The 27,264-nt window shown below is 39.7% G+C and overlaps 1 protein-coding gene and 1 long non-coding RNA gene across 5 annotated transcripts in view; one reads left to right on the top strand and one right to left on the bottom strand.

Moving 5' to 3' along the window:
* LOC142047094 (uncharacterized) overlaps positions 1 to 1,064 on the top strand; it is a 2,041-nt gene extending 977 nt beyond the window's left edge. The window contains exon 2 of the long non-coding RNA XR_012656243.1: positions 258 to 1,064. This is a non-coding gene — a long non-coding RNA (uncharacterized LOC142047094). The remainder of the gene's footprint in view (positions 1 to 257) is intronic.
* SPATA1 (spermatogenesis associated 1) overlaps positions 1 to 27,264 on the bottom strand; it is a 36,928-nt gene that overhangs the window by 8,338 nt on the left and 1,326 nt on the right. For 2 of the 4 annotated variants that reach the window (XM_032798894.2, XM_032798897.2), the window contains exons 2-12: positions 25,651 to 25,785; positions 23,246 to 23,352; positions 19,136 to 19,253; positions 17,858 to 17,911; positions 17,431 to 17,764; positions 13,868 to 14,119; positions 10,675 to 10,819; positions 10,448 to 10,508; positions 8,475 to 8,586; positions 7,218 to 7,343; positions 1,033 to 1,238 (exon numbers count right to left, since the gene is read on the bottom strand). In XM_032798894.2, coding sequence (XP_032654785.1) covers positions 1,033 to 1,238; positions 7,218 to 7,343; positions 8,475 to 8,586; positions 10,448 to 10,508; positions 10,675 to 10,819; positions 13,868 to 14,119; positions 17,431 to 17,764; positions 17,858 to 17,911; positions 19,136 to 19,253; positions 23,246 to 23,352; positions 25,651 to 25,686 — 1,551 coding nt within the window. In that variant the 5' untranslated portion in view covers positions 25,687 to 25,785. The remainder of the gene's footprint in view (positions 1 to 1,032; positions 1,239 to 7,217; positions 7,344 to 8,474; positions 8,587 to 10,447; positions 10,509 to 10,674; positions 10,820 to 13,867; positions 14,120 to 17,430; positions 17,765 to 17,857; positions 17,912 to 19,135; positions 19,254 to 23,245; positions 23,353 to 25,650; positions 25,786 to 27,264) is intronic. The other 2 variants (XM_032798896.2, XM_075067768.1) reach the window with 2 other exon arrangements.

Here is a 27,264-nt window from a genome sequence, read left to right as displayed (position 1 = left end):
AAAAACAAACCTAAACCACCTGTTCTACTTACTATTTGAACAGAAACTTAGAGAGCCTGTAGTAATGTCTGGTCTCTCTCAGACCCCCCGAGAGAAGAACACACAACGGACAAAGAACACACACAAAAGCTTCCCTCCGTCCAAATTTAAAAGTATCGTGTCTCCTAATTGGTTGCTGGTCAGGTGTTCCAGTTCCCTGCGTGTAACCCTTTACAGGTAGAAGAGACATTAACCCTTAACAATCTGTTTATGACAAGGTCTCTGCACAACACACTGTTTTCAAAGTGCAAGTGCACCAAAGGTATTTAGACCGAGATTCCTATTTCCTTACTTCTTCAACACACTAGGAAGTATGTCATCTTGCTGCATGAATTTAAGGGATATTTATGCCCAGTGTACACACAGAGCTATGGCTGTGCTGTTGCACACAAGCATTTGGAACATCTTTACACCAGCATACAAAGTGTGATACCTACAATTCATTCATGAAAAAATCTCTGTTATATTAAAAAAATACAAGTTTATACAAAACTAAACAAGTTGCTACCATAGGTAAAAGACGTAAGCTTTGTGTTCTTACATGCACACTCATGCATTCATCCAGCATTCGTGGAATACTGGGGTGTGCTATTTCCATGAAACACTCTGGGCAAACAAAGAGTAATTTATAAGATCACCAGGGATGGTCTATACTAGGCCTATACAAACAGAATGTCTTATAATATGCAAATAAAAAAATGGACTAATGCTCCTATTCTTGGAAAATGGTTTTCTAAATTAATTAAGCTTTTTTTAGATATCAAATCCCTCAAACAAACCTGGTCAATGGTGCACTCTGATTCAACTAGATGGGCTATGCTCATCACTGAAGGATATATGACTGCTTTACAGATGCCATTCAGAAACAATTAGTAAAGTTTGGAATCTCTGAATTATGGTGGTAAAGTTGTTCTTTCAATTTATACTCTATACGGAAGCCAAATTTCATGGAAAGAGAGAAAGGAATTGACAAATATGAACAAATGATATTACCTTGGCGTTTGCAATGTGTGTTAAATTGTTTGGTCGTTTCCTGATATCTCTGGCTTCCAGCTGCAATAGTAACTTTTGGTAGTAAAGCTCTACATCTTGTTGCAGTTTATTTAAAATGGCCTCCAATGAAGCTGTAGCTTTCTTAGTTTCAAAGTATTTCTTTTTCCACACATCACGAGCTATACAGGACAACATCTCTGTTTGGTCTTGATCAGGTTAATACACAGTACATTAGGAATAATAATAATGAACAGCACATGGTATTCGTGTAGTGTGGTTCAACTTCAGTGGTTTATACATGTATGAAACATATAGCCTTGTTTTTTAAAATCAATGAATGTTTAGCTAAACTAAACATTACATTAACTATACAGTCACACCAGGAGTAGCTGGACCTCAACCAGCTAAAATTAAAGGCTAGATCTGTTCTTGGAGGTTTGACTGAAGCTCCAGCAGGAATGCTGTAGGACCAGAGTTTCAGTTCCGTGGAGCTTTGCAGCGCTGCACGACTAAGCTGTACAAAAGAGAGCCAGGTTTGCAAAATTTATTAGTTCTGCAGGTCCAGCGCTAAAGAGAAGCTGAACTAGGAGCATGTGTTATGAAGAGCTGCGGAACTCCACAGGTCCAGAGTTCTTGAGTAGAATTCAGGGGTGGATGTAACCTCCCGACTCAGTGGGTGCAATGTGCTGTCGTTGGGAGGGCGGGTAGGGAAGTGACCAGCAGCAGCAGCACTCTCTGCCCCAGTACTGCAAAAGGGAGGATGGAATTGTCTGGAGACCAACTCCCCCACACACACACTATCCCTGCAACAGCAGCACCTGTCCTGGAGGGCTGGGCCTGGCTCCCAGTGCTCGGCATTGACACCTGGTACACAGAGTTGCAGTTCCACTCAGGTTTGGCACCCGATTTTATGATTTTGGGGGGGCAAATGACTCCAATGAACTCATGCTAAAGCTGCCCCTGGCAGAATGCCTAAGATTAATAGAAAACTTTCTGCAAACATTACTTACCTTACAGTAACTAAGGCTCTTTGAGATGTGTTGTCTACATGTAGTCCACTCTTGGGACTAGAGGCACAAAAGGACTTAGGTACCTAAGTGTCTGGTAAAGTGCCTACGTTCTAGAATCAGGGCCCACTGGGGTGCACAAACCCCCTGTCAACTGATGTCAAATCCTGAAGCCACCTAAATGCATTTGGCACCTACATTTTTGCAGTAAAAGGTCCCTAGCAGCCTATGTGTTACTCCTTATGCTAGGCGTCCACATGCCTAAGCTCCAGTGTGATGCACGAATGAGGGGAAACTAGGGGGTCCTCTGCCTAACTCAGCCCTAAGGCCAATCCAGTAAGTCGGCTCAGAGGTCATCCATCAGATTGGGTCCCCACAAGCCAGCTCATATAAACTGGGTGGGGAAGGAGGAACTCCCTTCCACATAGCTTTCTGCCCAATAGGGTATTTACTGGGGTTGTGGGAGATGTCCCACGTACCCCTGCTACCGGAGGAAAAGAAGGGATTTGAACACATCTACTACTACTCAGGTGAGTGCCCTAGGTGGGGTATAGGACATGTGTGTGTGTTGGGGAGGAGGAGCAAGAGGGCTACCTCCATTTCATTGGAGCAGGGGAACTGGATTTTGAGTTTCCCATCTCCTTAATAAATGCATTGGCCACAAGCATCAGTCTCATACTTTCTGTCTCGCTGGTCCAATGGTGCTTTCATTATTTTTCACAGTGGAATGTTTCAACAGGAGAGGCTGAGAAAAACCTCACATCAGTATAGTTTCTAGCCCAGTGTTTAGGCCACCTCCTCCAACAAGTAGTGGATTCCCCATTCAAATCCCTTCTTTCATTGCAGGTGAAGGGGGACTTGAGGTGGGTGTCTCCCATTAGTCAGGTAATCTAATGCCAAGAGGGGGTTTGAACTCAAGAATCCCAAGCAGATGGAAGTGCTTCCCTGAAGTCTGGACTTAGATGTGAAACTCCCTGAGAGCAGTGGGGCTTTGGGCATACCCCTCATCTTTGCAGCTCTCATTGATTAGCCTAGGCGGGGAGCCACCTAGCATGTTGGCTTTTGTGAATCCCATTCTAAGGTGCCTATCTAGCCCCATTCATTGTATAGGGAGCATAAGTGACTCATTCAGGCTTTGTGAATCCCAGTGATTTTCTAGGGACCTAAAAGTTGGGGGCGGGGATTTGATGCTGACCATTTCCACACTTACACTCCTTTGTGAATCTAGCAGTCCACGAGTTGCATGTGCTTAATGTGTTTGGGATTGGACTCTTTTGCCCAACAGTGTTTGTTGGCCTGTGCATGCCCCCTAAGTGCCCGGACACATACCTTCATGGGGCATAAAAGGGTGGACAGGGAAGAACTACCTCTCAGATCTGTTGCCTATGTAGAATCCAGGTGTTAAAGGCTTCCATAGTACTGGGGAAGGGAAGCGAGGTCATAGAACACATATAGACAGCACCTCTCATAGGACCACAGTTACTTTTTTGAGGGATTGTCTATATGTAGTGCACTCTTGAGGACTCCCAAGCAGTAACTTCATCTTAGGCAGTGGGTGACAGGAGTCTATTTAAATACAGATGGTAATATAGGTCTGACAGAACGGGCATCTTCCCTAGCTGTTTCCATCAGAAAACATGCTATGTGAATGTATGAATGGAACTCTAAGTGGCTGCTTTGCATAGTTCAGCTTCTGTAGAAGCTACCTGAGTCTTTGAGGAGTAAACCTTAATTTGAGCATGAGGTCCTAACTTAGCTAACCGATAGCATAATGTAAAACATTCTGAGATCCATTTAGCTAATCGCTGGAAAGAAATGGCCTAACCGCTCATTCTTTCAGCAAATGCTACGAATACTCTAGATGTGAGGCTGAAGAGCTGAGTTCTCTTTAACTAAAAAGAAAAGTTTTGATACATCCAGAGAGTAAAGCCCCTTCTTCTTATAATTAGAAAGGGGTTTCAGGGAGAAAACAGCTATGTGAATACAGTAGTCTAGTTTAAGTGAAAATCTGAAACTACGTTAGGAACAAATTTTGGCTGGGGTTTAAGGGAGACCTTATCCTTATCAAAACTAGTGTATGATGGCCCTGCCATCACTGCTTGTAGGTCTCCTACTCTACATGTCGGGGTAATTGCCACTAAGAAAGCTGTTTTCACAGAAAGGTAGTATAAAGAACATGATACTAATGGCTCAAATGGAAGCCCCCATCAACCCAGCTAAAGCCACAGCGCAATCTTACAAGGGAGGTAGCTCCTATATAGGAGGGAATATATGTATTAATTCTGTAAGGCATAGACACTGTAGGATGTAAGAATATATTGTAGGTGTGAATTGGAGACTGGTAAGTGCAGATAGCTGCTAGGTGTACTGTTTTAATAGTGAATTCAGATCTCTTCAATCAGCATAGATAATTTTAAATCATGAGAATGAGTGGGAAAGTTGATACTGTTTTGCCCAAAGAGTGAATCTTTTCCATTTGGCATAAGTGAGCTTTGTCAAGTCCTTCCTACTGTGAAACAGCTTTGGAACATGATTTCTCCGTATTAGTCAGGCAGCCAGCATCTAGGCTGTAAGGTACAGAGAAAGTGGATCTGGATGGAGTGTCTTCCCATTGTTTGGGAGATTATGTCCAGATCCAGGGCTAATGTTATTGGAGGTTAAACTGAAGATCCAGATCCAGATCCAGATCCAGGGCTAATGTTATTGGAGGTTATACTGAAGAATCTTTATGGGTCTGAGAACTACAATTACCTGCACCCAGAGGTTGTTAGCAATAGCTACTTGGCACCATCTTGTCTGAGCTTCTACATTGTCCTCAGAATTAGAGGGATCAGTGGATAGATATAAGTCAGCCCAGGAGATGAGCTGAGGAAAAGTGTCCGATAGAGATCCTGGATTCAGATTCCCTTCTGAAATAAAAGGTTTGGCATTTCTTGTTTGACTCCATGGCAAACAAGTGTATGGCTGGGTGATCCCATTTGTGAAAGATCTGTGATTGACTGAATCCTTTATGGACCATTCATCATCAAAAGAAGAGTGTCTGCTCACATGACAGGTGAATGGCTGTCAGGGTAATCTGATGTCGGATGCACCAGTTCCATATGCTAACAGCTTCCTGGCATAATAGAAATAAACTGGTTCTTCCTTGTCTGTTTATGTAAAACATCGCCAGGATGTTTGTCATGCCTGTATTGTTTTACTGTGGATTAGAGGCTGAAATGTCATATATGGTAAACAAATTTCTTTGAGTTCTGAGATATTTATGGGAAGATGAGACTTGTCTCTTGACTATAGTCCCTGAGTCTGATGTTGATTCAAGTGTACTCCCCATCTGAGATTGGAAGCATCCATTACTAGCATTACTGTGGACAGAGGAGAAGAAAATCGAGTACTTCTGGATACTTGGATAGGATCCTTCCACCAATCTCGTGATAATAGGACCTCCTGAGGTATCTGCACTACCATATCTAGGTGGCATTTGCTTGATGGGTAGCTGGACTTCAACCAGCCTTGAATACAACAAGGCATGAGGAGTGACAAACATGCACAATGCATGTAATCTAGCATTCTTAGACATTCCTCTACTGTTGTCTGAGGATTGCTCTCTAACTGACTCATAGGCTCTGCCACAACTTCACAGTTGATGGACAGTAGGTATGCTGTTGTGCTCCTACAAATTCTGTCTTTTGGAAGGATACTACAGGTGACTTCTTCTTGCTTACCCTGAGCCCTGATGTGGCAAAGTGTGCCAGGATGTAATGGATGTTGTCTGAGACCTGCTGAGGAGAGGTTCCTTAAATGAGCCAGTCTTTGAGCTAAGGTAAACATGAATACTCTGTAATCTTAAAAATGCCTACCACAAGGCACTTGGTGAAAACTCTTGGGGCTGCTGATAACTGGAATGGCAGGACTCTACTGGAAACATGAAGTCCCTAGTATGACAAACCAACCGTTGGCTCTATGACTGGGGGAAACCAGCCCGACAGAAGTTGACGTTTTCAGTTGTCCACTGAGACTTTTGTATAATGTAGGTTGCAGTATATCAATAATTACTATATATTGTCGTTGCTCCATAGATCAGTCAGGTATCTGTGCTATTTAACCATTCTGGGCAGTGACACTCAACATATGACTGTAGAGATGCATGTGACTCATTAAGGTTCCCTGTGTGGTTCTCACAGAATCCATAGGTTTGTCCAGAGCTCTTTTCATTCTGCTTGACACCTCTGAAATGGAGCATTACTATATTGCTTGTTTTCCCCTAAGGTACTTGGCATATTTTTGTCTTGAGAATTAATTTATCATTTAAACAATTGAAAGGGAAAAGAATTAAGATGTTTTATGTCTACAAGCACAAAAGAAGGCATGGGCCCTGCCCGAGGAGCAGATGTCGTTTTCAGAGAAGTATGTGTTTTGTACACATTGTTTCTATAGGCTTAATCTGTTATTATAGAAAAATAAGTTTTGTCACCAGTTATTTCACGGAATAAAATAGAGGTGTATCTGGGTGCCGCTAATAATTGTATGTGTCATAGCAGACAAGTTTTCTGTCATGCCCTCATGTACCATTCCTAAAAACAGCACTTTGGAATGTTTAACGCATTGTGAGCTTGGCACCATGATGTGGTTTATGGATGCATTCTCAATACTGTACTTCTACAAGTAACATAACAGTGCTATAACATAATATAGATATTTATGGGAGTACCACTGAGAATCAATGGGAGCAGACGTTTTAGTCCTCAGCCGCTCCACCATACTTAGTCATACAAATGAGCCTTTTGAGAGGTATTAAGTATCATGGGGTCGCCGTGTTAGTCTGTATCCACAAAAACAACAAGGTCCAGTGGCATCTTAAAGACTAACAGATTTATTTGGGCATAAGCTTTCGTGGGTAAAAAACCTCACTTCTTCAGATGCATGGAGTGAAAGTTGCCTGCACTGCAACTTTCACTCCATGCATCTGAAGAAGTGACATTTTTTACCCATGAAAGCTTATGCCCAAATAAATCTGTTAGTCTTTAAGGTGCCACCAGACTCCTTGTTGTTTTTGAGAGGCATTGTTTATCCAGCTGCTATCTCTGCAATTAGTCATATACTATAACACTACATAGACACAGGCAGATAAAAAGTTTCACATTTACTTTCACACGGTTATGACACAATTGAAAAACATACCATGATATCTCCTCAGCTTATTTTGTTCAAGCAAACCTTTGGCTTTTTTAACCAGTTCCTCTCTAGTTCTTTCCATATGCCTTCTTTCTGCCTTCATTTGTTTCAGTTGTTCAACCATCTTGCTTTCTAAAGAAATTAAAACCTACACTTAGTAAAGCTCTGGATGCTAAAAGTGGGAAAGGCCAGCCATAGTTATGTCTCAGTGAAGTGCACGTACCATAGAGCATGCCCAACTTTTTCAGTTTGTGTCTCTTGCAGGCAGGGCCAGCGCTTCCATTTAGGCGACCGAGGCAGTCGTCTAGGGTACCAGGATTTGGGGGGGGGGGAGCAATTCGGCAGTGGGGGTCCTTCCGCGCTCCGGGTCTTCGGCGGCAATTCTGTGGCGGGTTCTTCCCTCGCTCTGGGACCCGCTGCCAAAGTGCCCCGAAGACCCGGAGTGCGGAAGGACCCCCTCAACCGCAGAATTGCTGCCAACGACCGGGAGCGCGGAAGGACTCCTGCCTAGGGTGCCAAAAACGCTGGTGTTGCTCCTGCTTGCAGGCACATAGAATAAGGATTCTCACAGTCCACTATACTATCTCTAACACTGGCCACTACTTGATGCTTCAGAAAAGGGTTATATAAATGCAGAATACACCCAGTCATTTATAAATGCACAAATGAATTAGAACTAATGTCCATATTAAATGCATATACATTACTAAAACTATATTTAAAAGGGAAGGCACGAGAAACATGTTACATGTGTTGAAAACTGTTGCCAGATACCCAAAAACTCAAGAGGGCTATTTCCTGCTGAAAGCATTTTGCTAAATATACTGCAACAAAATGGTTAGTTAGTGACTAGGGGCTAAATTCAGAAAGCGGACTTAGAGGCACCAAACTTCCTTTTCAGGCACCCAAGTCCAACATTTAGATGCAGAACCACTGCGCGCAGCTGCCACCTAATCCTGTAGATGCCTAAGTTTCCACTGTTAGAATCCCCTAAGTGTCTTGGGGCATGTGCAAAGCCATCTACATTCTGATGGTGCTGAGCAGTTCAGCTCCCAGCTCACACCTGAGCTCCAGGGAGATTCGTGGACTAGGCATTCCCCTGCCTATCTCAGCTGTCGGGTGTGATCTGGTACATAGTGCCAGCTCCAGGGGTGCTCCAGGGCTAACTAATACTTTCAACTTATAAATTCACCTTTTTAAATAAACATTCACACCTTGAATAAAGGTTCAATTCCTTGTAATTTATTGGAAGCGTATACTTACTCTCTGTCTGAAATATGGGAACTTGAGATCTGTTTATAGAAAGAGATGGCGGAGGAGGAGGAGAAATGTATTGACTTGAATACTCAAGACGATTTACATTATTCTTATCTGTCTAGAGGCAAATGAAAAGTATATAAATGAATAATATTGACCCTTGAATACTTGTACTGTATTTGGAGAAATGTTTCTAATCAAGTTAATATGGATGAAGGGCCAAACTCAGCCACCCCCTTAATCTGTACTGCTCAATAAGAATGCATGGGTGAGTAGGAGGTCTGAATTTGACTAAGCTTTCTTTTTGTGTGTCATCAAAATAAATGTTTACTAAGCTCCAGTCAGTCAGACCTCTTCAAATCAAAAGAAAGCAGTAGGGTTGCAGAGGTAAATCTGATGGTAGAATTTAGCTTAAAGAACTTTAATTTCTGGTGATGATGCATGAGAAGAACATAACCTAGCTTCTTTCTCAGATCCAGGTTGAATTTTAGGGTTGATAGAAGAACAGAAATCTTTACACTTGTAAACTGAGAACATTTTATATAGAAATCATTGAGATACAACATGAAGCTCCACAATGTCAATGTTATAGAATCACATTTCTGAGTAAGCTGAACATTAACATTTCAGATAACTTTTATGAGATTTCCATTTCTCTTACACATTTTTAAGAGATATCCTTTGATACTGTAATGAATCTTTCACTATCCCTGAGAAATGTACTGAATTCCAAGATTTCATAGAATATTAGGGTTGGAAGGGACCTCAAGAGGTTATCTAGTCCAACTGCCTGCTCAAAGCAGGACCAATCCCCAGACAGAATTTTACCCCAGTTCCCTAAATGGCCCCCTCAAGGATTGAATTCAAAACCCTGGGTTTAGCACGACAATGCTCAAACCAATGAGCTATCCCTCCCTCCAATTGTGGCAATCTTTTTTATTATGTAGCTTTCTTCTCATCGAGTGATAAATGTATTTATGATGTATGTATAAATGGTATCTTTTACCATTAATAAAATTTAAAAAGAATGTAAATTTGTGTATTCATACACTGTCTCTATAATTTATGATAGTATAAAAATAACTTGTACTAAAGTCACTCTTCATAGACGATCCAGCTGGTGTGAGGTTCCTTCTGACAATTAACAATCATTTCCTTTAAAAAACCAGAACTTTAAACTGCTGCAAAGTAGAGCTGTGTGAAAATAAAAAAAAAAAAGCGGGCAAAATTGTAAAAATGTGTGTTAAATATTGAAATTGTCAATCTTTTCCAGCCAGCTCTACTCTAAGTATAGCAGAAGTCATAAGAGCAGCCTTTGTGTTGTCCAATTCCTTTCATAAGATTCTACAAAAATTATTCAACTAACGATCAAAAGTCACACCACTGCAGAGGGCCCACATGAGCTCTAATTTCCGAGTTTAAGTGGTACTCAGGACCTCAGATGTGTCTTCTGCACAGTTTCAAAGATGCTCTAATTTTGGCTTTATAGATATACTATACCTGTTGTTTTCAGAAGTCTCAACATACGTGGTTTTTTATATTATACTTCAATGGCATCTGTACTTGAATGAGGACTTCAAGATATTGCCAGTAGGAAATGGATACTAAGTACTAAAAAGCAGCCAATGTCAATAAATCTATATTTATGGTGGGTAATGAGCAGGACCAAACTCAGTTAAGATTTAAAAAAATATTATAACAACTAGTAAATGTAGTCTCTATTAAACGAGACAAGCTGCTAGTCACTGTAAAGCCTGCTTTTGAGGGGTTCATTGATTGCTTAAGCAGTTGTTGATATTTTTCATTTGCAAATTTGTTTTAGAGCAGAATCAACTTTTTTCAACTATCCTGAAACCTACATTTGAATAGGGCATCTCTGTAACCTGAGCCAGCTGTACTGAAAATTAGGAATTTCCCTGCTGGGAGGAATGGATCTATTTCTTTATACTACCACTAATATTTTATCTTTGAAAACATACCTTATCATCCTGTTTGATACCAACATCAGTCACACATTCTCCAACTCCAGACTGCTGAAGGCTGAAGATAAAATCAAAGCACCAAGTAAAAATTAACTTAAAAAACATAAATTTGTCTTAAATTTAATTAAAGTGTATATTTTTCTCCTTAGTTTCATTTAACAGAAACACTTAAAGAAGTTTCCATTAATGAAATATTTGTCAGTACAACTCCTCACTATAATTACCTTTTCTTATTGTGCAAATATTCCTTGTCTCCATCTTCCAATGATTCTGGAATTCCGGAATCCCCTGTAGTGTTTCTTCCCACTCTGATAGCTTTTAGAGTGCCTCTATTTTCCACATTTGCACCCATCACTATAGGGATTTCTTCTATAGCAAAGTACAGAATATTAGGCAACATATACAATATTCAAGGGTCCCTTTGGACTTTACTAATGGCCCACCAAAAGAATCAAGTTAAAAATAGGCCTTCTTAGCATCATTAAGAAAAACTGGAAAGCTCAGTGTTTTGCTTTAGGGAAAATAAAATGAAACTGTCAACTACACTGCATACAAATATGATTTTGAACATTTCCTGATTTTTTATTTGAAAAAAGATAATCCAGTAATTTATATTTCCAGTGTCTGACTTCAAAGGCAGATTCTGATTTTGTCTAAATCAAATCTATATATTCTCAATGTTAGTAAAATGAGTGGCAATTTCATTAAGATCCAATGTTCAAAATGAAAATATTGATTCAGAGGATGCATTCCTTTCAGACAAAATACAATCTTATATCTTTGTATAATTAAAGAATCTTAGAGTTTTTGAAAACACGTGAAAATGTGCAACATTAAAAGAGGGATGGGATTCTCTGAACCATCATTTTTTTTCCGTTATAAAACAGAAGTTTGGATAAAACTTTGATAAGTATCCAAACCACTGGACATCCAAATTGCTGGACATCTAGGGGTTTGCCTAAATTAACATTTAGTAGTGCCAGTGCACTTGAAAACTCGGAATATTATTGCATCTAGTAGTTTCTCAGTAGAAGTTTTGTCAGCTAATACTAAGGTAGGAGAATGTAAGGTTTTTATATTTGACTGTAAAAACTCTTTTTATTAAGATTTTGAATATTGTATTAATGATGTGATTTAAAACTGTAATTCCATCAGAATGGATGCTGAACAAAGAATTAATTAGTACTTTATTATATCTTCTTCAGAAATGAAAGACAAGAAGATGGTGATAGGCAAGCTACTAATGTTACATCAGTTGTCACTTACAATCCAACTATACCCATTTAATCAATTATTTCCTTTTAATCGGGTAGTAGAGTAAGGTAGTAGACCATTCTGAAGAGACTATTATAAATATTGGCTTCCAATACTCAGCAACCATCCAGTGTTAGATGAAAATGTGTTGCTGACAGATCTCGTTCAAAAAACCATTTTCAATTCTGGCATATAATTGTTATCTTTATTTTTGCTTTAATCCCACCCACACCTTTGTACTATTTCCATTATAGTCTATTCAGGGAAAATGTTCAATTATCAGTTTTAGGAGTCAAACTCTTTAATACTGGAAAAGCAAATTAAAATTCTACTTTGGAGGACAGTAGAAATATTTTCCTTTCCTGAGTGTTAAGAGCATGGCTAAATGTAAATTGCAGTAGATATGGTTAACAATGAAAGCTGAAGTGAATGAAATTACTTTCCCTGTTATATTCTAGTTCAGATTTTGATAAAGAATTTTAATAATGTATTGCTCCTAATTATCATATAGAAATAAAGTCTTTTCATGCAAAAATCCACTGAGCATGTTTAAGTATTTCCCTGTATCAGCAGACAGGGATGAAGGAAGGCTCAGACAGGATAAATCTTAGCTGCAGATCTCTGAAAGTTTTTTCTGGGAGAATCTTAAAAGGCTTTCATTTTAAAGTGTAAAATAGCTCAATAAAGTAGCTGCCTATAGATTAATTGTGCCTTGATATCACAGGTAAAAAAATTTGGTTCCCATCTTTCAGTTCTTAGGCAAAACTTCTACTGAGGTCAATGGGAGTTTTGACTGTGTAATTTGTGCCTGATCCAGAGCCCATTAACACCCATAGCTTTTAGATCTTTAGACCTTTTCTGTAAATGACATTGCCAGAAAATAGCTAAAATCTCACTATGTATTTGACAAGGTACATGAGGAAATATTTGTGCACTGTGGAAACTATATTTGTAAGTCAAAATTTTGAAAGTCAAGTGTCTAAAATTAGGCTCCTAAATCTATAAGGCATCTGAATAAATTATTTTGATTTTCAGGGATGCTGAACATCTACACTGAACTCTTTGGGTGTTGCAGGTGCAATGGATTTAAAAGCCTAATTTTAGGAACTTGTGTTTGAAAATGTTGAAGAAATCATATCAGTCAAATGGGGAACAGGAAATACATATATGTGAAGGAAAAATGGGACAGTTGGACCTTGTGTATTGACACAAACCCATATTTCATGCCACAGATTAAAAAGGACAGACCATTACAGTAGGAGGCATATGGTGTAAAAATTATGGATGAAATCCTGGCCTCACTGAAGAGAATAGGAGATTTGCTGTTGACTTCAACAAAATCAGGATTCTAGTTATGGATTTTAATAAAAGTTTACATTTACCATCTGAATGTTCTAGTATATCTGGTTAAATGATAAATTCCAGATGAGAAAGAAAACTTTGTTAAACTTAAATTAATACTGTAAACATCTATTAATTACTTAAGGGAACATTTTGGTTCAGTCAAAAAATCCCAGCCTTGAAATTAACCTAGAAATTCTGAAAAACATGGAAGCTTGCCTCCCAATCTCTTCATCTCAAACACTAATAGATTAAAGCAAATTCAGAGTTTCGAAACCAAATCATTTTGGAATTATGATGAGCTAAACAACTTCAAGAAAATGTTCAAGAAATAAACTCACTTCTTTTTTCAACCTTATTTCCCAAAGGCCTTTTCCATTTTGCTTCAAACTTTCCAGAAAAATTCTACCCCAGCATAAAACAATGGCTGCAAAATTTCAGATAGATTTTGTGGAAAATAGGAAAGCGGAAGTCAAAGTGTTTTTTATAACAGAACACTGGTTTCACACGTTTAAACTATTTCTCCACAATAAAATTTAGAGTTTATGCAGAAATTCAATTAATTTACATAACTGGTCCTATATATTGCAAGGGTCACAAAACAGTGGATGCAGTTAGAGCATTTTACTGTGCCTTTGGCACAACAGGGTGAGGTGAAGGAAAGAACTGGATTCCTTTACTTTTGTGATTCCAAATCATTCTTATACCATTGTCTGAACAGTTTTTATAGTGAAATTAGAGGTTTTTTTTATTCTTGTTTAGCTTTATATGCCCCCTTTCTAAAAAGCAGCCTTAAAGAGAAGATGATTGAATTAATCATACCTTTTCTTCCAGGGGGAATGGGATTTTCCTGAGTCTCATTGTTCTTGGCTTGTTCAATGCCCTGTTTTACATGATGACCTGAAATAGTCCCTCTGTCTTTCTGACTCCACCTAAGAGTATTAGATTCATTCTGATCTTGGTTTAGATGATTTTTCTGAGCACTTTCCAAAGATGTAGGATTTTTTCCAGACTCCCACTTTGTGGAATTTAAACTACTTGGTACGTGGAGAGATCCATTGGATCCAATTTGGTCTGCATTACAATTGACCAGTTTTACATGGGAAAAGAAACACACAATTTTAAAAGCGCTTTTTAAAATGTTAATAACCATACATTTTATTTTCTTCAGAGTCCAATAGCTGAAGACCTTTGAAAGCCTTCGGAAATGAAAACAAACTAAAAGTGATATTCACAAAAGAGCAACACATCCCAAATATGTCTCAAAGCAAAGCAGTAAGGAATAAGTATAACCAGATCACATAGACAAAATTAAAAGGAAACAAACATTTTGAGCTTCCCCTAGATGCCACCAATGACAGAAAGAGAATTTCAGGGATATACAGGCCCCTCAAAAGAAGTGTCCCCGCTTCCTAAACTCAGTGCTCTCAGTGGAGTTCATGGTCACAGTACAGAATCTCAGACCATACAGATCTTGGTGATAAACAGGTCAGGGACCAAGGCTATAAAACATCATAAGACTTACTGGTTGCCCACCTTACCAAGTTTGCATATTACATCAGTTTCAGACCTTGTGCAATCTGTTTTACCAACCATGCTGCCTATGCAAGAGAGGCTCTCAATGAAAACCCAGGGATGGAAAATAGGTGGCACAAATTACACACTTGCTGGATTTCTCAGGCTGCCAATTCAACCCCTGCACATCCCAGTGAAAATATCCCTCTCTTGCTTCCAACCAGTTGTCATTTCCCTAATTTGAGCCTTCTCAGAGAAGAAAATGAGATTGTGCTTGTGACACTGACAGACCAGCTTAAATCAAAGCCATAGGCCAATTCACTTGTGTGTGAATATCAAATAAACCTTATGTAGGCTAGGAGGAATAGGACAGTTAACTTGTGTGTGGATATAAAAAGATGTTAATATTGTTGTCTTCACTTATTTGTAACCTGTTGAATGTCATCACATTACATTATGTATATCCCTGTACTTAATTAACCCTAGATCAAAAGTGTATGGTAGTATTAAGATGGGAATTTACTTGATGAAAACCAATGAAGGATTGTTTCTGGCTGTCACAATGTGTTTACATTACATTTATCCATCACACAAGTTTGGAGGCTTGGAAATATAAAAGACAGCTAACTTCAGAGCATGGGTCATTTTGTTTGACAATGGATATTCACAGATTCTGTATTTAATCAACAAAGGCAGAGCCCATGCTGCAAATGAATATGGCTGCCAGATGGCCTTTCCTGAAAAGATGCTATAAGAATGGATTCAGGGATACATCCTATATCTAGGGTTGTCAAGCATCTGGTTTTTGACCGTAATGCCCGGCTGAAAAGCGACCTTGGCGACTCCGATCAGCACTGCTGACCAGGCCGTTAAAAGTACAGTTGGCAGTGCAGTGGGGCTATGGCAGGCTTTCTGCCTGCCCTGGCTCCACGCAGGACCTGGAAGTGACCGGCATGTCGCTGCAGACCCTAGGCACAGGTGCGATCAGGGAAGCTCTGCACGCCACCCCTGCCCCGAGGGCCACCTCTGCAGCTCTCACTGGCTTGGAACTGGCCAGACATGGCAGCTGCCAGGAGCCAGGGCAGGCAGGGACTATGCCTTAAGCCCTACTATGCCATCGACCAGGAGCCGCCTGAGGTAAGCACCACCTGGCTGGAACCTGCACCCTGAACCCCCTGCCCCCAGTTGGAATCCCCTCCCGCACATTAACTCCCTCTCAGACCCTGCACCCCAACCCCCTACCCCAGATCAGAACCCCCTCCCACACCCAAAAACCCTCCAAAAGTTCACATCCAGCATTATGTTGGTGGGAGATGCTCGCCCGCTGAAATAGCAACTGTCGCTTGTTGAGTTGGTTTTATTAAGTTGACGGGAGAGCTCTCTCTCATTGACACAATGTGGCTACACAAAGATCTTACAGCAGCACTGCTGTAGCAGTACACCTGTGCTGCTGTGAGCTTGTAAGTGCAGACATGGCCTTAATTAGTTTACTACAGAAATTGGCTTCAGCATTGTCTTTGGTGAGATCTGGAGTACCAGCTTGACCTGGTTAAGTGACTAGCCCTTTGGGGTTGGGAGTAACTCCTAATGCGATGTGATATTTGGTATAGTGACCAATATCATAAAGTCCAGTTTGTCTGGGTGGCAAGGTAGGGGGACTGTTTGTGACTCTATGGTAAGACTAAGGGTACATTTACACTACCCGCCAGATCGGTGGGTAGCGATCGATCTATCGGGGATTGATTTATCGCGTGTAGTGTAGATGCAATAAATCGATCTATCACTCTCCTGTCGACTGCTGAACTCCAGCAGTGTGAGAGGTGGAAGCAAAGTCGACAGGGCAGCTGTGGCCATCGATCCAGTGCTGCGAGGACACGAGGTAAGTAATTTGAATTCAATCTAAGATACGTTGACTTCAGCTATGCTATTCTCATAGCTAAAGTTGCATATCTTAGATGGATCCCCCCCTAGTGCAGACCAGGCCTAATACAGTGATCCAGGCAGGCATATATGTTACTGGCTTGGTGAAACCTAATTATAGATATACCACCAGTTTGGGATGTCTGCCCTATTTTCTGACAGTATGACCTGAGACTGGCACTCATGGCTGTGAACCACTTCAGATAGCATGACATTTCTTTTTTTTTCAGCTTCCTTATAAAATATACAGGCCTGAAACAGCAAAAGAAACATCAAGTCTGATCTTCTCTAGCTTTGATGGAGAACATGTTGGAGGTCTCATGTATATTGTGAGGTTTCTCATCCCTTAACTCAAAGGGCTGTGTGTTAAATATTTGAAAGAGATCTTTTCTTCCCTCCTTTTGTAGAGTATTTTGGTTTAAGCGTGCGTTAGCACCAAAACAAACAACAAAGTTTAAAATCTCAATTAATCAAGTTTTAATGGCATGACCTCCCTGATGTTATAACCATACCAGTTCTCCGGCTGTCCACAGTCTCTCCCAGAGGAGAAAAAACCTGTATTGTAATGTAAAAATTAATCTGAAAAAAAAACATTAAAGAAATACAATAAAAATCACGCTTTCAGCCTACTTTGTGCATTCTAATCAGGCAAAAAAGAGCAGAAATCCATTTCCCTTCTTTTACAAGTCAATCTGAAGAACAACAAAAATCACCAAATGCCAAGTACAAAGTAGTAAATTATTTGACCGTTAGTATAGTTAGGTGAAGGAAATGGCTTCACCTTCAGATCTGAATTTGATAATTTAAGTCAGTCTTATTCTAACATTATTTCAACAGGTTTGGATTTGTTTGGGTTTTTATAGTGTAATTGGTCATTTTCTTTTTCAGTTCCTGTTTAGGTCTGTACCAAAGTATCTCATTCTCCCTTCCCCGTACTAGTTAAATCTTACCTTTCCTTCTATGTGGAATATGTTTTTCCCAAGTCCTGTTGTTCAGGCTTTGTTCAGGTTTTATGTGCAAGACTGAAATCATTTCTTTTTCTGTCTCATTCCATCCTAAAGAACTAGAATCTTCTTGATTCTGCATGAGAGTATTTTTCTGTGGACTTTCTAGAAATGTTGGACTTTTTACAGGCTCTTTCTTTGGAAGATTTAAAGTACTTGGTCCCTGGGGAGACCTATGGGATTCTGCATTAAAGTGCTGTGTATCTGGAGTTGTTGATGATGAATAAGCAATTTCTAAGTGGTCCACTCCAGGGAGTAAATATAATTCGGGATGAAGTGCCTAAAATATACCGTATGTTAATTAAACAAGGAAGAAATAAGTGACATGAAGTGCATTCATAAAATGATAACTTGAAAATTATACGATACATACATGTGGGGGAGCAAATAACTTGAGTTTCAGTTCTGTTTCTTGCTTTGCCTTCACCTTGGAACATAAAAAATCAGTAAAATCAACAAAATACTTCTATAAAAGGAATGCAGCATACCATTCCATCTGCATGTTATTTTCTTTGTAAATTACATATGACAAATTACATTTATTACACTAGCACTTTGGGTGGGAAGAACATAGATAACAACTCTCTGTTTTCTAACATGACATCTATTCATTTGTACTTTTGTCAGACTCCAAATGTGTGCTATAATCAACCCAACAGGAGTGTGTGTGCATTCTTATAAATATCTTCACCCCCTTACATTGTCACTTAGGGCTTAAAGGACCTGAGCCAATTCCCAGCTGAAGTCAGTGGCAAGACTCCCTTTGACTTCATTAGGAGTTGGATTAGGCCCAGTCTGAACAGGAAGTGTGTGTTAAGTAACATAGTCCTCTCAATTCAATTCTTAAAACAAAGCAAATATTTTAATGTAGAAAAAGAATCCACTGTCTCTCCTGCTGACTTCTATTGAGCTTAAGGAATTTTTTATTAGTTGTCTTGATATCTTTGACTACATTCTTTTCAGATGTTTTTCACTTAGTCCTTATAATAAACAAATCTCAGGTGATCAATGCATATTTAAGAGCATATTTGAAATCAGTGTGTCTTATGGAGAATAAAAAATCTGAACTTCTATTTAACCCCGCCTTTAACCAATGAAAGACATTCAATTAAACTAAATACGACAAAATTCTGCTCTCAGTTACTCAAAGGCAATAACATCGATTTCACTGTCTACAGTCAAATTATTAAAAAAAAAAATTAACATGTTTTCCTAATTCAAATGCCCTTTACTTCGTAAGAAAGGTGCAGCTCTTGGAATAGCTTACATTGTTACGGTTGTGAAACAGCAGAACAGAAAAACTCAGCAAATATTTGATCACAGAGATAAAAATACAAGAGGTTACCATGACCCCAAACAAACAGGAAGATTATACCAACTGCATACGACTACTTTAAAATTCACAAGATTAAAATATTTACAGCTTGGTGCTAAAAATATCCAGTTATCTATGCTAGGATATTTTAATTTTCTAACTATTAAAGAAAAAATACTTTATTAAATATCTGACAATCTCAGTAGAGCAGGGTAAAAACTTCTCTGTTTTGCTTCAGAAAAGTTTAATGGGAGAAAAAGTATAAAATGTTACCTAATATCCAGTTTCAAAAAAATGCAAAAGAAGAAATCTAGGGAAAATGCAGAAATAACTTACCACTGCTAGCTTTTTCCCTATATGTTTCAGAAATATAAACTTATCTGGAACAGCATCTTCACCTAGGAAGTCTCCAAGCTGCTCCCGCAGTGCTCTCAATGTGACATGACGAGGCACCCTAGAACACCATTATTCATTATTACATTTGTAAGAAATGATGATGGCTATTTAGTTTGCAATGTGAGAGTGTGCCTGAAATCAGGACCGGATCTAACTTTTTTGCCGCCCCAAGCAGAAAAGAAGAGCGCTGCCCCGCCGTACCCCTGCCGCAAGCACCGCACCACTGAAACCCCTGCCCCCCCAGCACCATGCCACCCAAAGCCCCGCCCCTGAGCACCAAGCAAGCCCCCGTCACCCCAGCGCCACTCTGCCTGAAGTCCCGCCCCCGAGTACCGTGCAAGCCCGTCCCCCTCCAAGCGCAATGCTGCCTGAAGCCCTGCCCCACCTTTGAGAGCTGAACCAAGCCTCCCCTCTGAGCACCACACCGCACCCCCGCTTCCCCCAGCGCCGCGCTGCCTGAAGCCCTGCCCCCGCCGAGCATCACGCCGTGCCCCTGCCCCCTTGACTGCCGTGCTGCCCAAAGGCTTGCCCCCCAAGCGCCGCACAGCTGAAACAAAAAAACCTCCCTTCAGTGCTGCCCGAAGAACCAAAAAAAAAAAAAAAACCCCAAAAAACCGAGCGCCGCCCTGCCCCGAGGTGCCGCCCCAAGCACATGCATGGTCGGCTGGTGCCTGGAGCCAGCCCTGCCTGAAATATTGCATTTCCAGATCAGCCAGGCTTAGTGTTTCAAAGTCATGATGGTGCATCACATTATGATGATACTGTGAATCAAATGCGATCACACCACCACCTGAGAAGTGTTCACATCTCTCCATACAAAAAGCAAAGGGGCAGGACCTGCAATTTGAAAAAGATGTGGGGAACACTTTTGTTTGTCCGGCACTAGAAGACAAAATTACTGGGAACTACAACGAGGGCATCTGTGAAAAAGACAGAGCTTTCTTGGTGGCAGGCCTAAAACTGCGGAATCAGTTCCCCTAGGAACTAAGGAGTATCACAGATGCTCTCTAAATGCAAAGTGCATCTTGCCTTCTCTAATAGAAACATATAGGTATGTGTGTGCATGTGTGTTATTAAACAAAATACTCTACAGCACATACTTCTTCCCCAGAGAAAGATGAGAGAACAAAAATATGCGACAGATGTTTATCATGTTAGTGGACAAATTGGAGAAAGACCAGAGGAGAGCAACAAAAATGGTAAATGGTATAGAAAACATGGCCGACAGAAAGATGGAAAACATTGGCTTTGTTTAATCTGGAGAAAAGAAGATTCAGAGAGGACATGTAACAGTCTTCAAGTATGTAAAAGATTGTCATAAAGAGGAAGGTCTTCACTGAGGACAGGACAAGAAGTAATGGGGTTAAACTGCAGCAAAGGAGATTTAGGTTAGACATTAGGAAAAACTTCCGAACTGTAAGAGTAGTTAAGAACTGGAACAAATTACCTAGGGAAGTTGTGGAATCTCCATCACTGGAGGTTTTAAAGAACTGGTTAGACAAACACCTGCCAGCCACGATCTAGATAATACTTAGCCCTGCCTCAGTGCAGGGAACTAGATTAGATGACCTGTCAAGGTTTCTTCCAGTTCTACGTTTCTATGATTCTATGGTGCTTAATGCGCTACTGGAAGGTACTTAGGCCTGGTCTACACTAGAAAATTAGATGTTTAACTACCTCGGTCACAGGTGTGAAAAATCAACACCCCTGACCAGCACTGTTAAGCTGACCTAAGTCCCCCTATGGCCAGTTGTAGATTGACTGAAGAATTCTTCTGTTGACTTAGCTACTGCCTCCTGGTCCTGGGGAGGTAGCTTACCTAGACTGAGATGAGAATCCCTCCCATCAGCATAGTTAGGGACTACACAGAAATGCCACAGTGGTACAGCTGTGCTGCTGTGACGTTTTAAGTATAGAAAAGCCCATGGATACCAAGGTAGCGTAGAACAGAAATGGGACAGAGCCAACTACATGAGAATGCAAGGTTCTGCTTGGGAATTTGGCCTCTCTTTGGTAGGCTGCCTCCTGATATGCTTTGTCTTCACTTGCTGTCCATCCTTCAGGGATAGTTTCCCACAGCATGGGACCTTTTGGGATGGTATTGTGACATGAGGATATTATGAAATATTTCAGATCTCATTTCATGAGCCAGAGCTGACTTTTCTTTTTATTTCCTTGTATGTTCTAAGCCTAGACAGGTAAGCTAGAAAATTTCAATTTAAAAAACAATGTTGTTATTTAATTAAAGCACAAGAGTTTATCTGAAAATAGACAAATTTACTATTTTTGTCTTTCATTCATGTAGAAAAAAAAATCTAATTTTTACCTCAAAATTTTACCTCAAAAAGAAAATATTCATTCTTTGTCTAAACCTTTGAGTGTCAAGATTTAGCTAACAGCAAATTTTTGTAGCCCATATAGCAACTCCTGAAAATAAAGCTAGAGCATATAATGCAAATACAGATACAATGTTCCCTGCAACATCAAAACAATACCATAATAAACATTTGTTATGTTTACCATAAGCTAAGCAGGTACATAATTTCATACCCCCAATTTGTGTGCAATACCCATACTTTGCTATTTTAAACTTGATTTCGACATTGCAAGATCTCCATCAGTGATTAGTTTTCTTTTCAAAGCACTACAAAGAATGTGAGAGCATATTTACTTTGGCATCCCTCCATGCTTTGTAAGGAGTTCTTACTGGGGCTCACGTGACAAGGACAACTAGCTATCCTTACAATGCAAGTGAACATTTCATTGTATTAGACTGCTTGGTACCTATTACCTTTAGATCATTTTGATCTTCTGTAACTTCTCTGCACCCACAGGGTTCCTAATGGCTGTTCTTGTGAGTAAAGACTATAGTCCCCTTCCTTATCTGTGAACACAGACTAGGGCTCAATCCTTCTTTACGTGGGAGTGCATTGGGTTTCAGCTGGTCATTCATAACAATATTACCTGCCTTCAATAGGAAATCAGGGGTAACAGTCTTTTAAAGCATGCCAGACAGTGTCTTTTTTCAAGTTAAATTAACTATAACACTCAGTTCTGTTTCTTAAACTCATTAGACTTTTAGTGGTGAAATCAATGGCAAAATTCCCATGACTGCAAAAGGGCCAGGATTTTATCCCTAATATCTTGTACGTTACAAAAGAGAAAACATTCAGAAAATAAAAAATGTTAAAGGTTAATCCTTTGCTTTCTATTGCAAGGTCTGGTAAAAATATTTTAGAAATTTGGGCCCTGATTCTGCAATGAGCTCTGCCCAGGTAGACTCCTATGCACGCACGGAGCCACATCAGTTTCAATGGGTTCCAAGCAGAGCTCATTGCAGGACTGGAGTCTAAGTTACACAAAGGACAATAAATATGGACAGGCAAACATTCCAATTGTATGAGCTACCCTTGTGGAATTCATGTTGCTGTCTAACCATCCATCCAACATTATGTCTTTTTAAAAGGAAGGCATTCTCTTCTCTCTCTCTTGCTAATTCCCCTTTTGGAAATGAATTTTAGTGGTCCAGAATCTTGGCTATGGTGGAGCTAAGTTTGGTGTAGCCCAAGAAAAGCAAAGATGCTGTGTGCCACCTTTGTGTCTCCTGGATTCTGGAAGCGACCACAGAACAGGAACCTCAAGGGCTGTTCTAGCTGATGCTGTGCTGCAATGGTTCCCTATAGAGCTATCCAGCTGCATGGATTAGCTGAAGCACTGTATAAAGGAATTACTCACAGGCACAAAGTTAAGCATGTGCAGGGGCTGCTCTAGGTATTTTGCCGCCCCAAGTATGGCAAGCAGGCTGCCTTCGGCGGCAGCCTGCGGGAGGTCCACCGAAGCCGCGGGATCAGCGGATGCTCCGCAGGCATGCCACCGAAGGCAGCCTGTCTGCTGCCTTCGCAGTGACTGGCAGAGTGCCCCCCGTGGCTTGCTGCCCCAGGCACGCGCTTGGCGTGCTGGTGCCTGGAGCCGCCCCTGAGCACGTGCATGTGTGCATGCAGGATTGGGGCCTAAAGCAGCATTTTCCCCCATTATTTAGCAATTACTCACCTTATAAATCCAGCTGAAATGAATTTGCTAGTAAGATCTGCAGAAACTGTATTTAATGTGAAGTTCCACACTTCTTCTGGGACATAAAAAACATGAAGCTCTACCAACTAAATGCAGTGAGAGAAGATTATCTCAGTTACAGATATACAGTAAGCCTTTAAGTAATATAAATATTGGCAGAGGGTGAAGTATAATATAACTCCACCAAAAGGATTTATACAACAAAAAAAAACCCCACATGGCATAATATTCATAAACCACTGCATTGTTCATTCTAGTGTATGTTATATTCTGTTGTTCTAGCCTGTCACTGTCTTGTTAATTTTGACTCTAAACTCTTTAGGGAAGGTATTGTCTCTAATTCTATATGTGTACAGTGTCTAGAACAATGAGGCAGCTTGACTGGTCCCTAGGCACTATCGTAATAAAGATGATAAATGAATATGCCTCAAAATGCTTTTATGGACATGTCATATTTCAAACAATTTGATCCAAATTAGATTAAACATATACATGTTTTTAATGCACACAAGGATTTTACTTGGTATCAGTGAACCAGTTATTTAAATAACAACATTTAGACTTCCAGAGTCAGATAGATTTTCAAAGTACTGTATAAACATGGTTAAAAATCATTATCAGGTAGTCAGTTGCACAGGCTTTGGACTGGTAGCAGAAAGGAGATTCACAATAATATAATAATATAATGGACCAAATCCTGCAGTATTAACTCAGAAATTTTCCAGTGATAGGATTTGGCTCACAAATAAGATAAAATGCTGACAAATGTCAGCCATGGAATGATTATCAATGATATCTTGTAACACATTTTTTCCTGATTGTAGAGATTCACTTTGCAAATTAGAATGCTTCAGCAGAACTATAAACTTCGGTCCAATATCTCCTTTCTGCACCTTACAAACTTAACTCGTTTTCATTTTATAAAATTATAAATGTTTTCTATATTAATAAAAATACTAATGCAGACTCAAGACCAGCAGAGGAATTTACATCTTTCAGTCATTGTTTGCAGACTCATACAGACATTATATCAATTTACACTTGGTTCACATTCAGCAGGCTCTCTCTGCAATCATAAATTCTAGAAAATTACTTTAAAAAAAGAAGAAAGAAAACTTGGGTTCAGCACAATTTGAATATTTCATGTGGGCCACATAAATAAGCATGAGGGCTAGATTTGGACCGCCGCACACATTTCAATCGATAGCATGTTCAGTGTGGAAATTTTTCACAGAAATAATGTTGGAACTATTTTATCTTTAGAAGTCAGGAGAGAGGAGGAGCCGTGCTGCTGTTGGACGTTACTCCGCTAGCAATGATTGGAACTGACTGGAAATACTTGAAGTTCTCAGAGAGACAAGTGACCTCCCAAGATCTGCAGAGCGCTAAGAGCCTGATGCAAAGGCCACTGAAGTCAATGCAAAGGCTTCTATTAACTTCAATAGGCTTGGATCAGGGCCTTAGTGTAAAACTATGTGTGAAGACGCTTCTATGTGCTTGTGTTGAGGGAAAGGGCTTGGTGCTTAATTTGTAATGAAAGACGTGCTGCGGCTCAAGCAATTAGGTGCTGGGAATCAAGGAATTTATTTACATTAGTAACTGATTCAGCAAGCTCAGAAGTGTCAGGGCTATGAACTACCAAGCCTAAAGGTGCCAGGCTCAGCCCTGGCACAAATTAATCACTATCTCTACTGCCTTGCATCTTGTGTATTCATATACACTTTTCCAGATCAGAATGCTGGCATTTTACAGCTACTTTTCATGGGTGTAAATGGCTACACAAAGTGTAAGGCAATGGAAAATCAGGCCCTTTATGTTCTAGTTTTACTCCTTGTCTTCACTCTGAGCCATGCAACAGAAAGGAGTATAGGGCCCACCATTAACCTACATTCATCTTATTAATGACAAATACACACTGAGGTCCTGACAACACTAGGGGAAAATTTCAAAACATTTCCAGGTTTCTAACAATTATAGCAATAGTCCAGGCCAGTGGCTATTGAAACCACAACTGGACCTGAACTGAAGAGGCTCAGGCTTAAAACTTTGTTTAAAACTGTGATGACCATGGCAGCCTTGTTGATAACTGAACTCCCAATACTGCTATCTTTGATGCAGCTAAACCAGTGTTAGCAATAGTGGGAAATTTTTGGAAAAGTTTCCTAGTGTATATGTGGCCTATATAAACAACCAGCACAAATAAGCTTTAGTGAACATTCCTATAAACTTTTGGGTATTGAATATAAACTAGACTTTGAATGGTTTTTCATGTACAAGCAGATATTTTCTTCACACATCTGCCAGACAATGTTGAATGGCAGCAATTTTCACAATTTAGAACAGTTATACAGATTTTCTAAAATATTCAGAGCAAAAGTTCTCACCTCTGATGTTGGTGGTCTAGTTTGACTGAATGACATAGTCACTGATGCCTGTATTGGGTGTCACTGAATTCCGGTTGGCTTTTTAAATTTCTTTTGTATCTGAGCATTACTTAACAGAAAGGGTTATGATAAATCCTGTAAGTCAAAAATGGTACTCCATTCAGTTTGAATCTGTTTCCACTTCATATAAAAGTTAGAGAAAAAAGCAGCAGAGAGCTTGTAAGAAGATCCTGGTTTCAGGCTGAAGGCTTTGCTTCCAGCAAAACTTGAAGACAAACTGCAAAGAGCTAAGTATTGACTAGTAGGCTTAATACTCTCTTTGATGTGAACACACCTTCTATACAACTAAATATCACCTAAGTAACCCAGTGAATTGCATAATTGCAGTTGGGCAACTGAGGTTTGCATTAGTATTCTGAGTAACATTTTCCATTCTTTTTTATCAAAAAGTATTTAATTACTGTATATAGTTTTCTATATAGTTCTACAGTGCATCTAACAAACACAAGATGTATTTCTTTCAGTGTCTGGATTTATTTTGGGTAGGTGGGCAAGAATGGCAGAGTCTGAAACCAAGCAATCATTCACACCTGTGACATTTCAACATGCATGAGTCAAAACAGAAAAGTATTCCAAGAACACTTGGCTTCATCTATAAAGCAAGAGAGGATGTGGGAATGGGCAAGTCCCTGTATCATTAATCCTACCTACGGATATGCTCATTTCCAACTGTAATAATTTTTCCACTGATTCCAATACCCAGATTTTTCATGCTATTTAACTCTCATTGTAGCAACCATCAATGCATTGTTTCCCATAAAGGCTTTCTGGATCAGTGTTGGAAGCTGACAAATCTTATTGGTAACAGGACACATCTTATCTAGACTGATAAAAGCAAATGCCTGGTCAAACCAGAATAAAAGTTGTTTCTAGGCCTGGGTACAAGGTTCAACATCAAAAAGGCACGTACACATCCTTTTACACAACACTTGCTTTAGGTCCTCTCCTGTCATTCACTACTTGCTAGTATAGACAGGCTGATGATCAGTGCTTCTGTTTTTTTTAGTTTATTCATTTAATTTTGGGAGGATTATTTTTATCATTTTTTTAATTTTATGTAGATGTCCAAAAATCAGGGTTTTTCATGGCTTTCTCTTTGTGTGTATGTGTATATATATATATATATTACTCATTACAGTCATATATGCTGTAATGAGTAATCTCTTTGTAATGGTCCCTAGTGAGAATCAGTAGGGTCTACAGAGACGAATTAATGCTGCAATATGTTAATGTGCATTACAAATCACACCTCCCATAGTCTGCATTACTGCTCCATGTAGCCAAGCCCTCAGACACAAGTAACTTTTTCTGGTGTATACTGGATAAACAACAATTTAATTTGTTTTGCATCAAGAGTGTTTTATTTGTGTTTATTGGTTAAAACCTAAACTCAGAAGCCCTACTTATGATTAATAAACAGAGGCAGACAGATTATCATTAAAAGGACAGAATTGAGTGTCTGGCTTTTATTTCCAGTTCTGCCCTTCACTGAGTTCTGATTCTGACTTCAATAGTTTTACCTGAGTAAGGAACACAAGGTCACTTTGATCAGAC

Source organism: Chelonoidis abingdonii, chromosome 7 (assembly GCF_003597395.2).
Source record: "Chelonoidis abingdonii isolate Lonesome George chromosome 7, CheloAbing_2.0, whole genome shotgun sequence".
NCBI classification, from domain to species: Eukaryota; Metazoa; Chordata; order Testudines; family Testudinidae; genus Chelonoidis; species Chelonoidis abingdonii.
The sequence above is the reverse complement of the archived record's forward strand: the minus strand, read 5'-3'. Positions and strand labels throughout refer to the sequence as shown.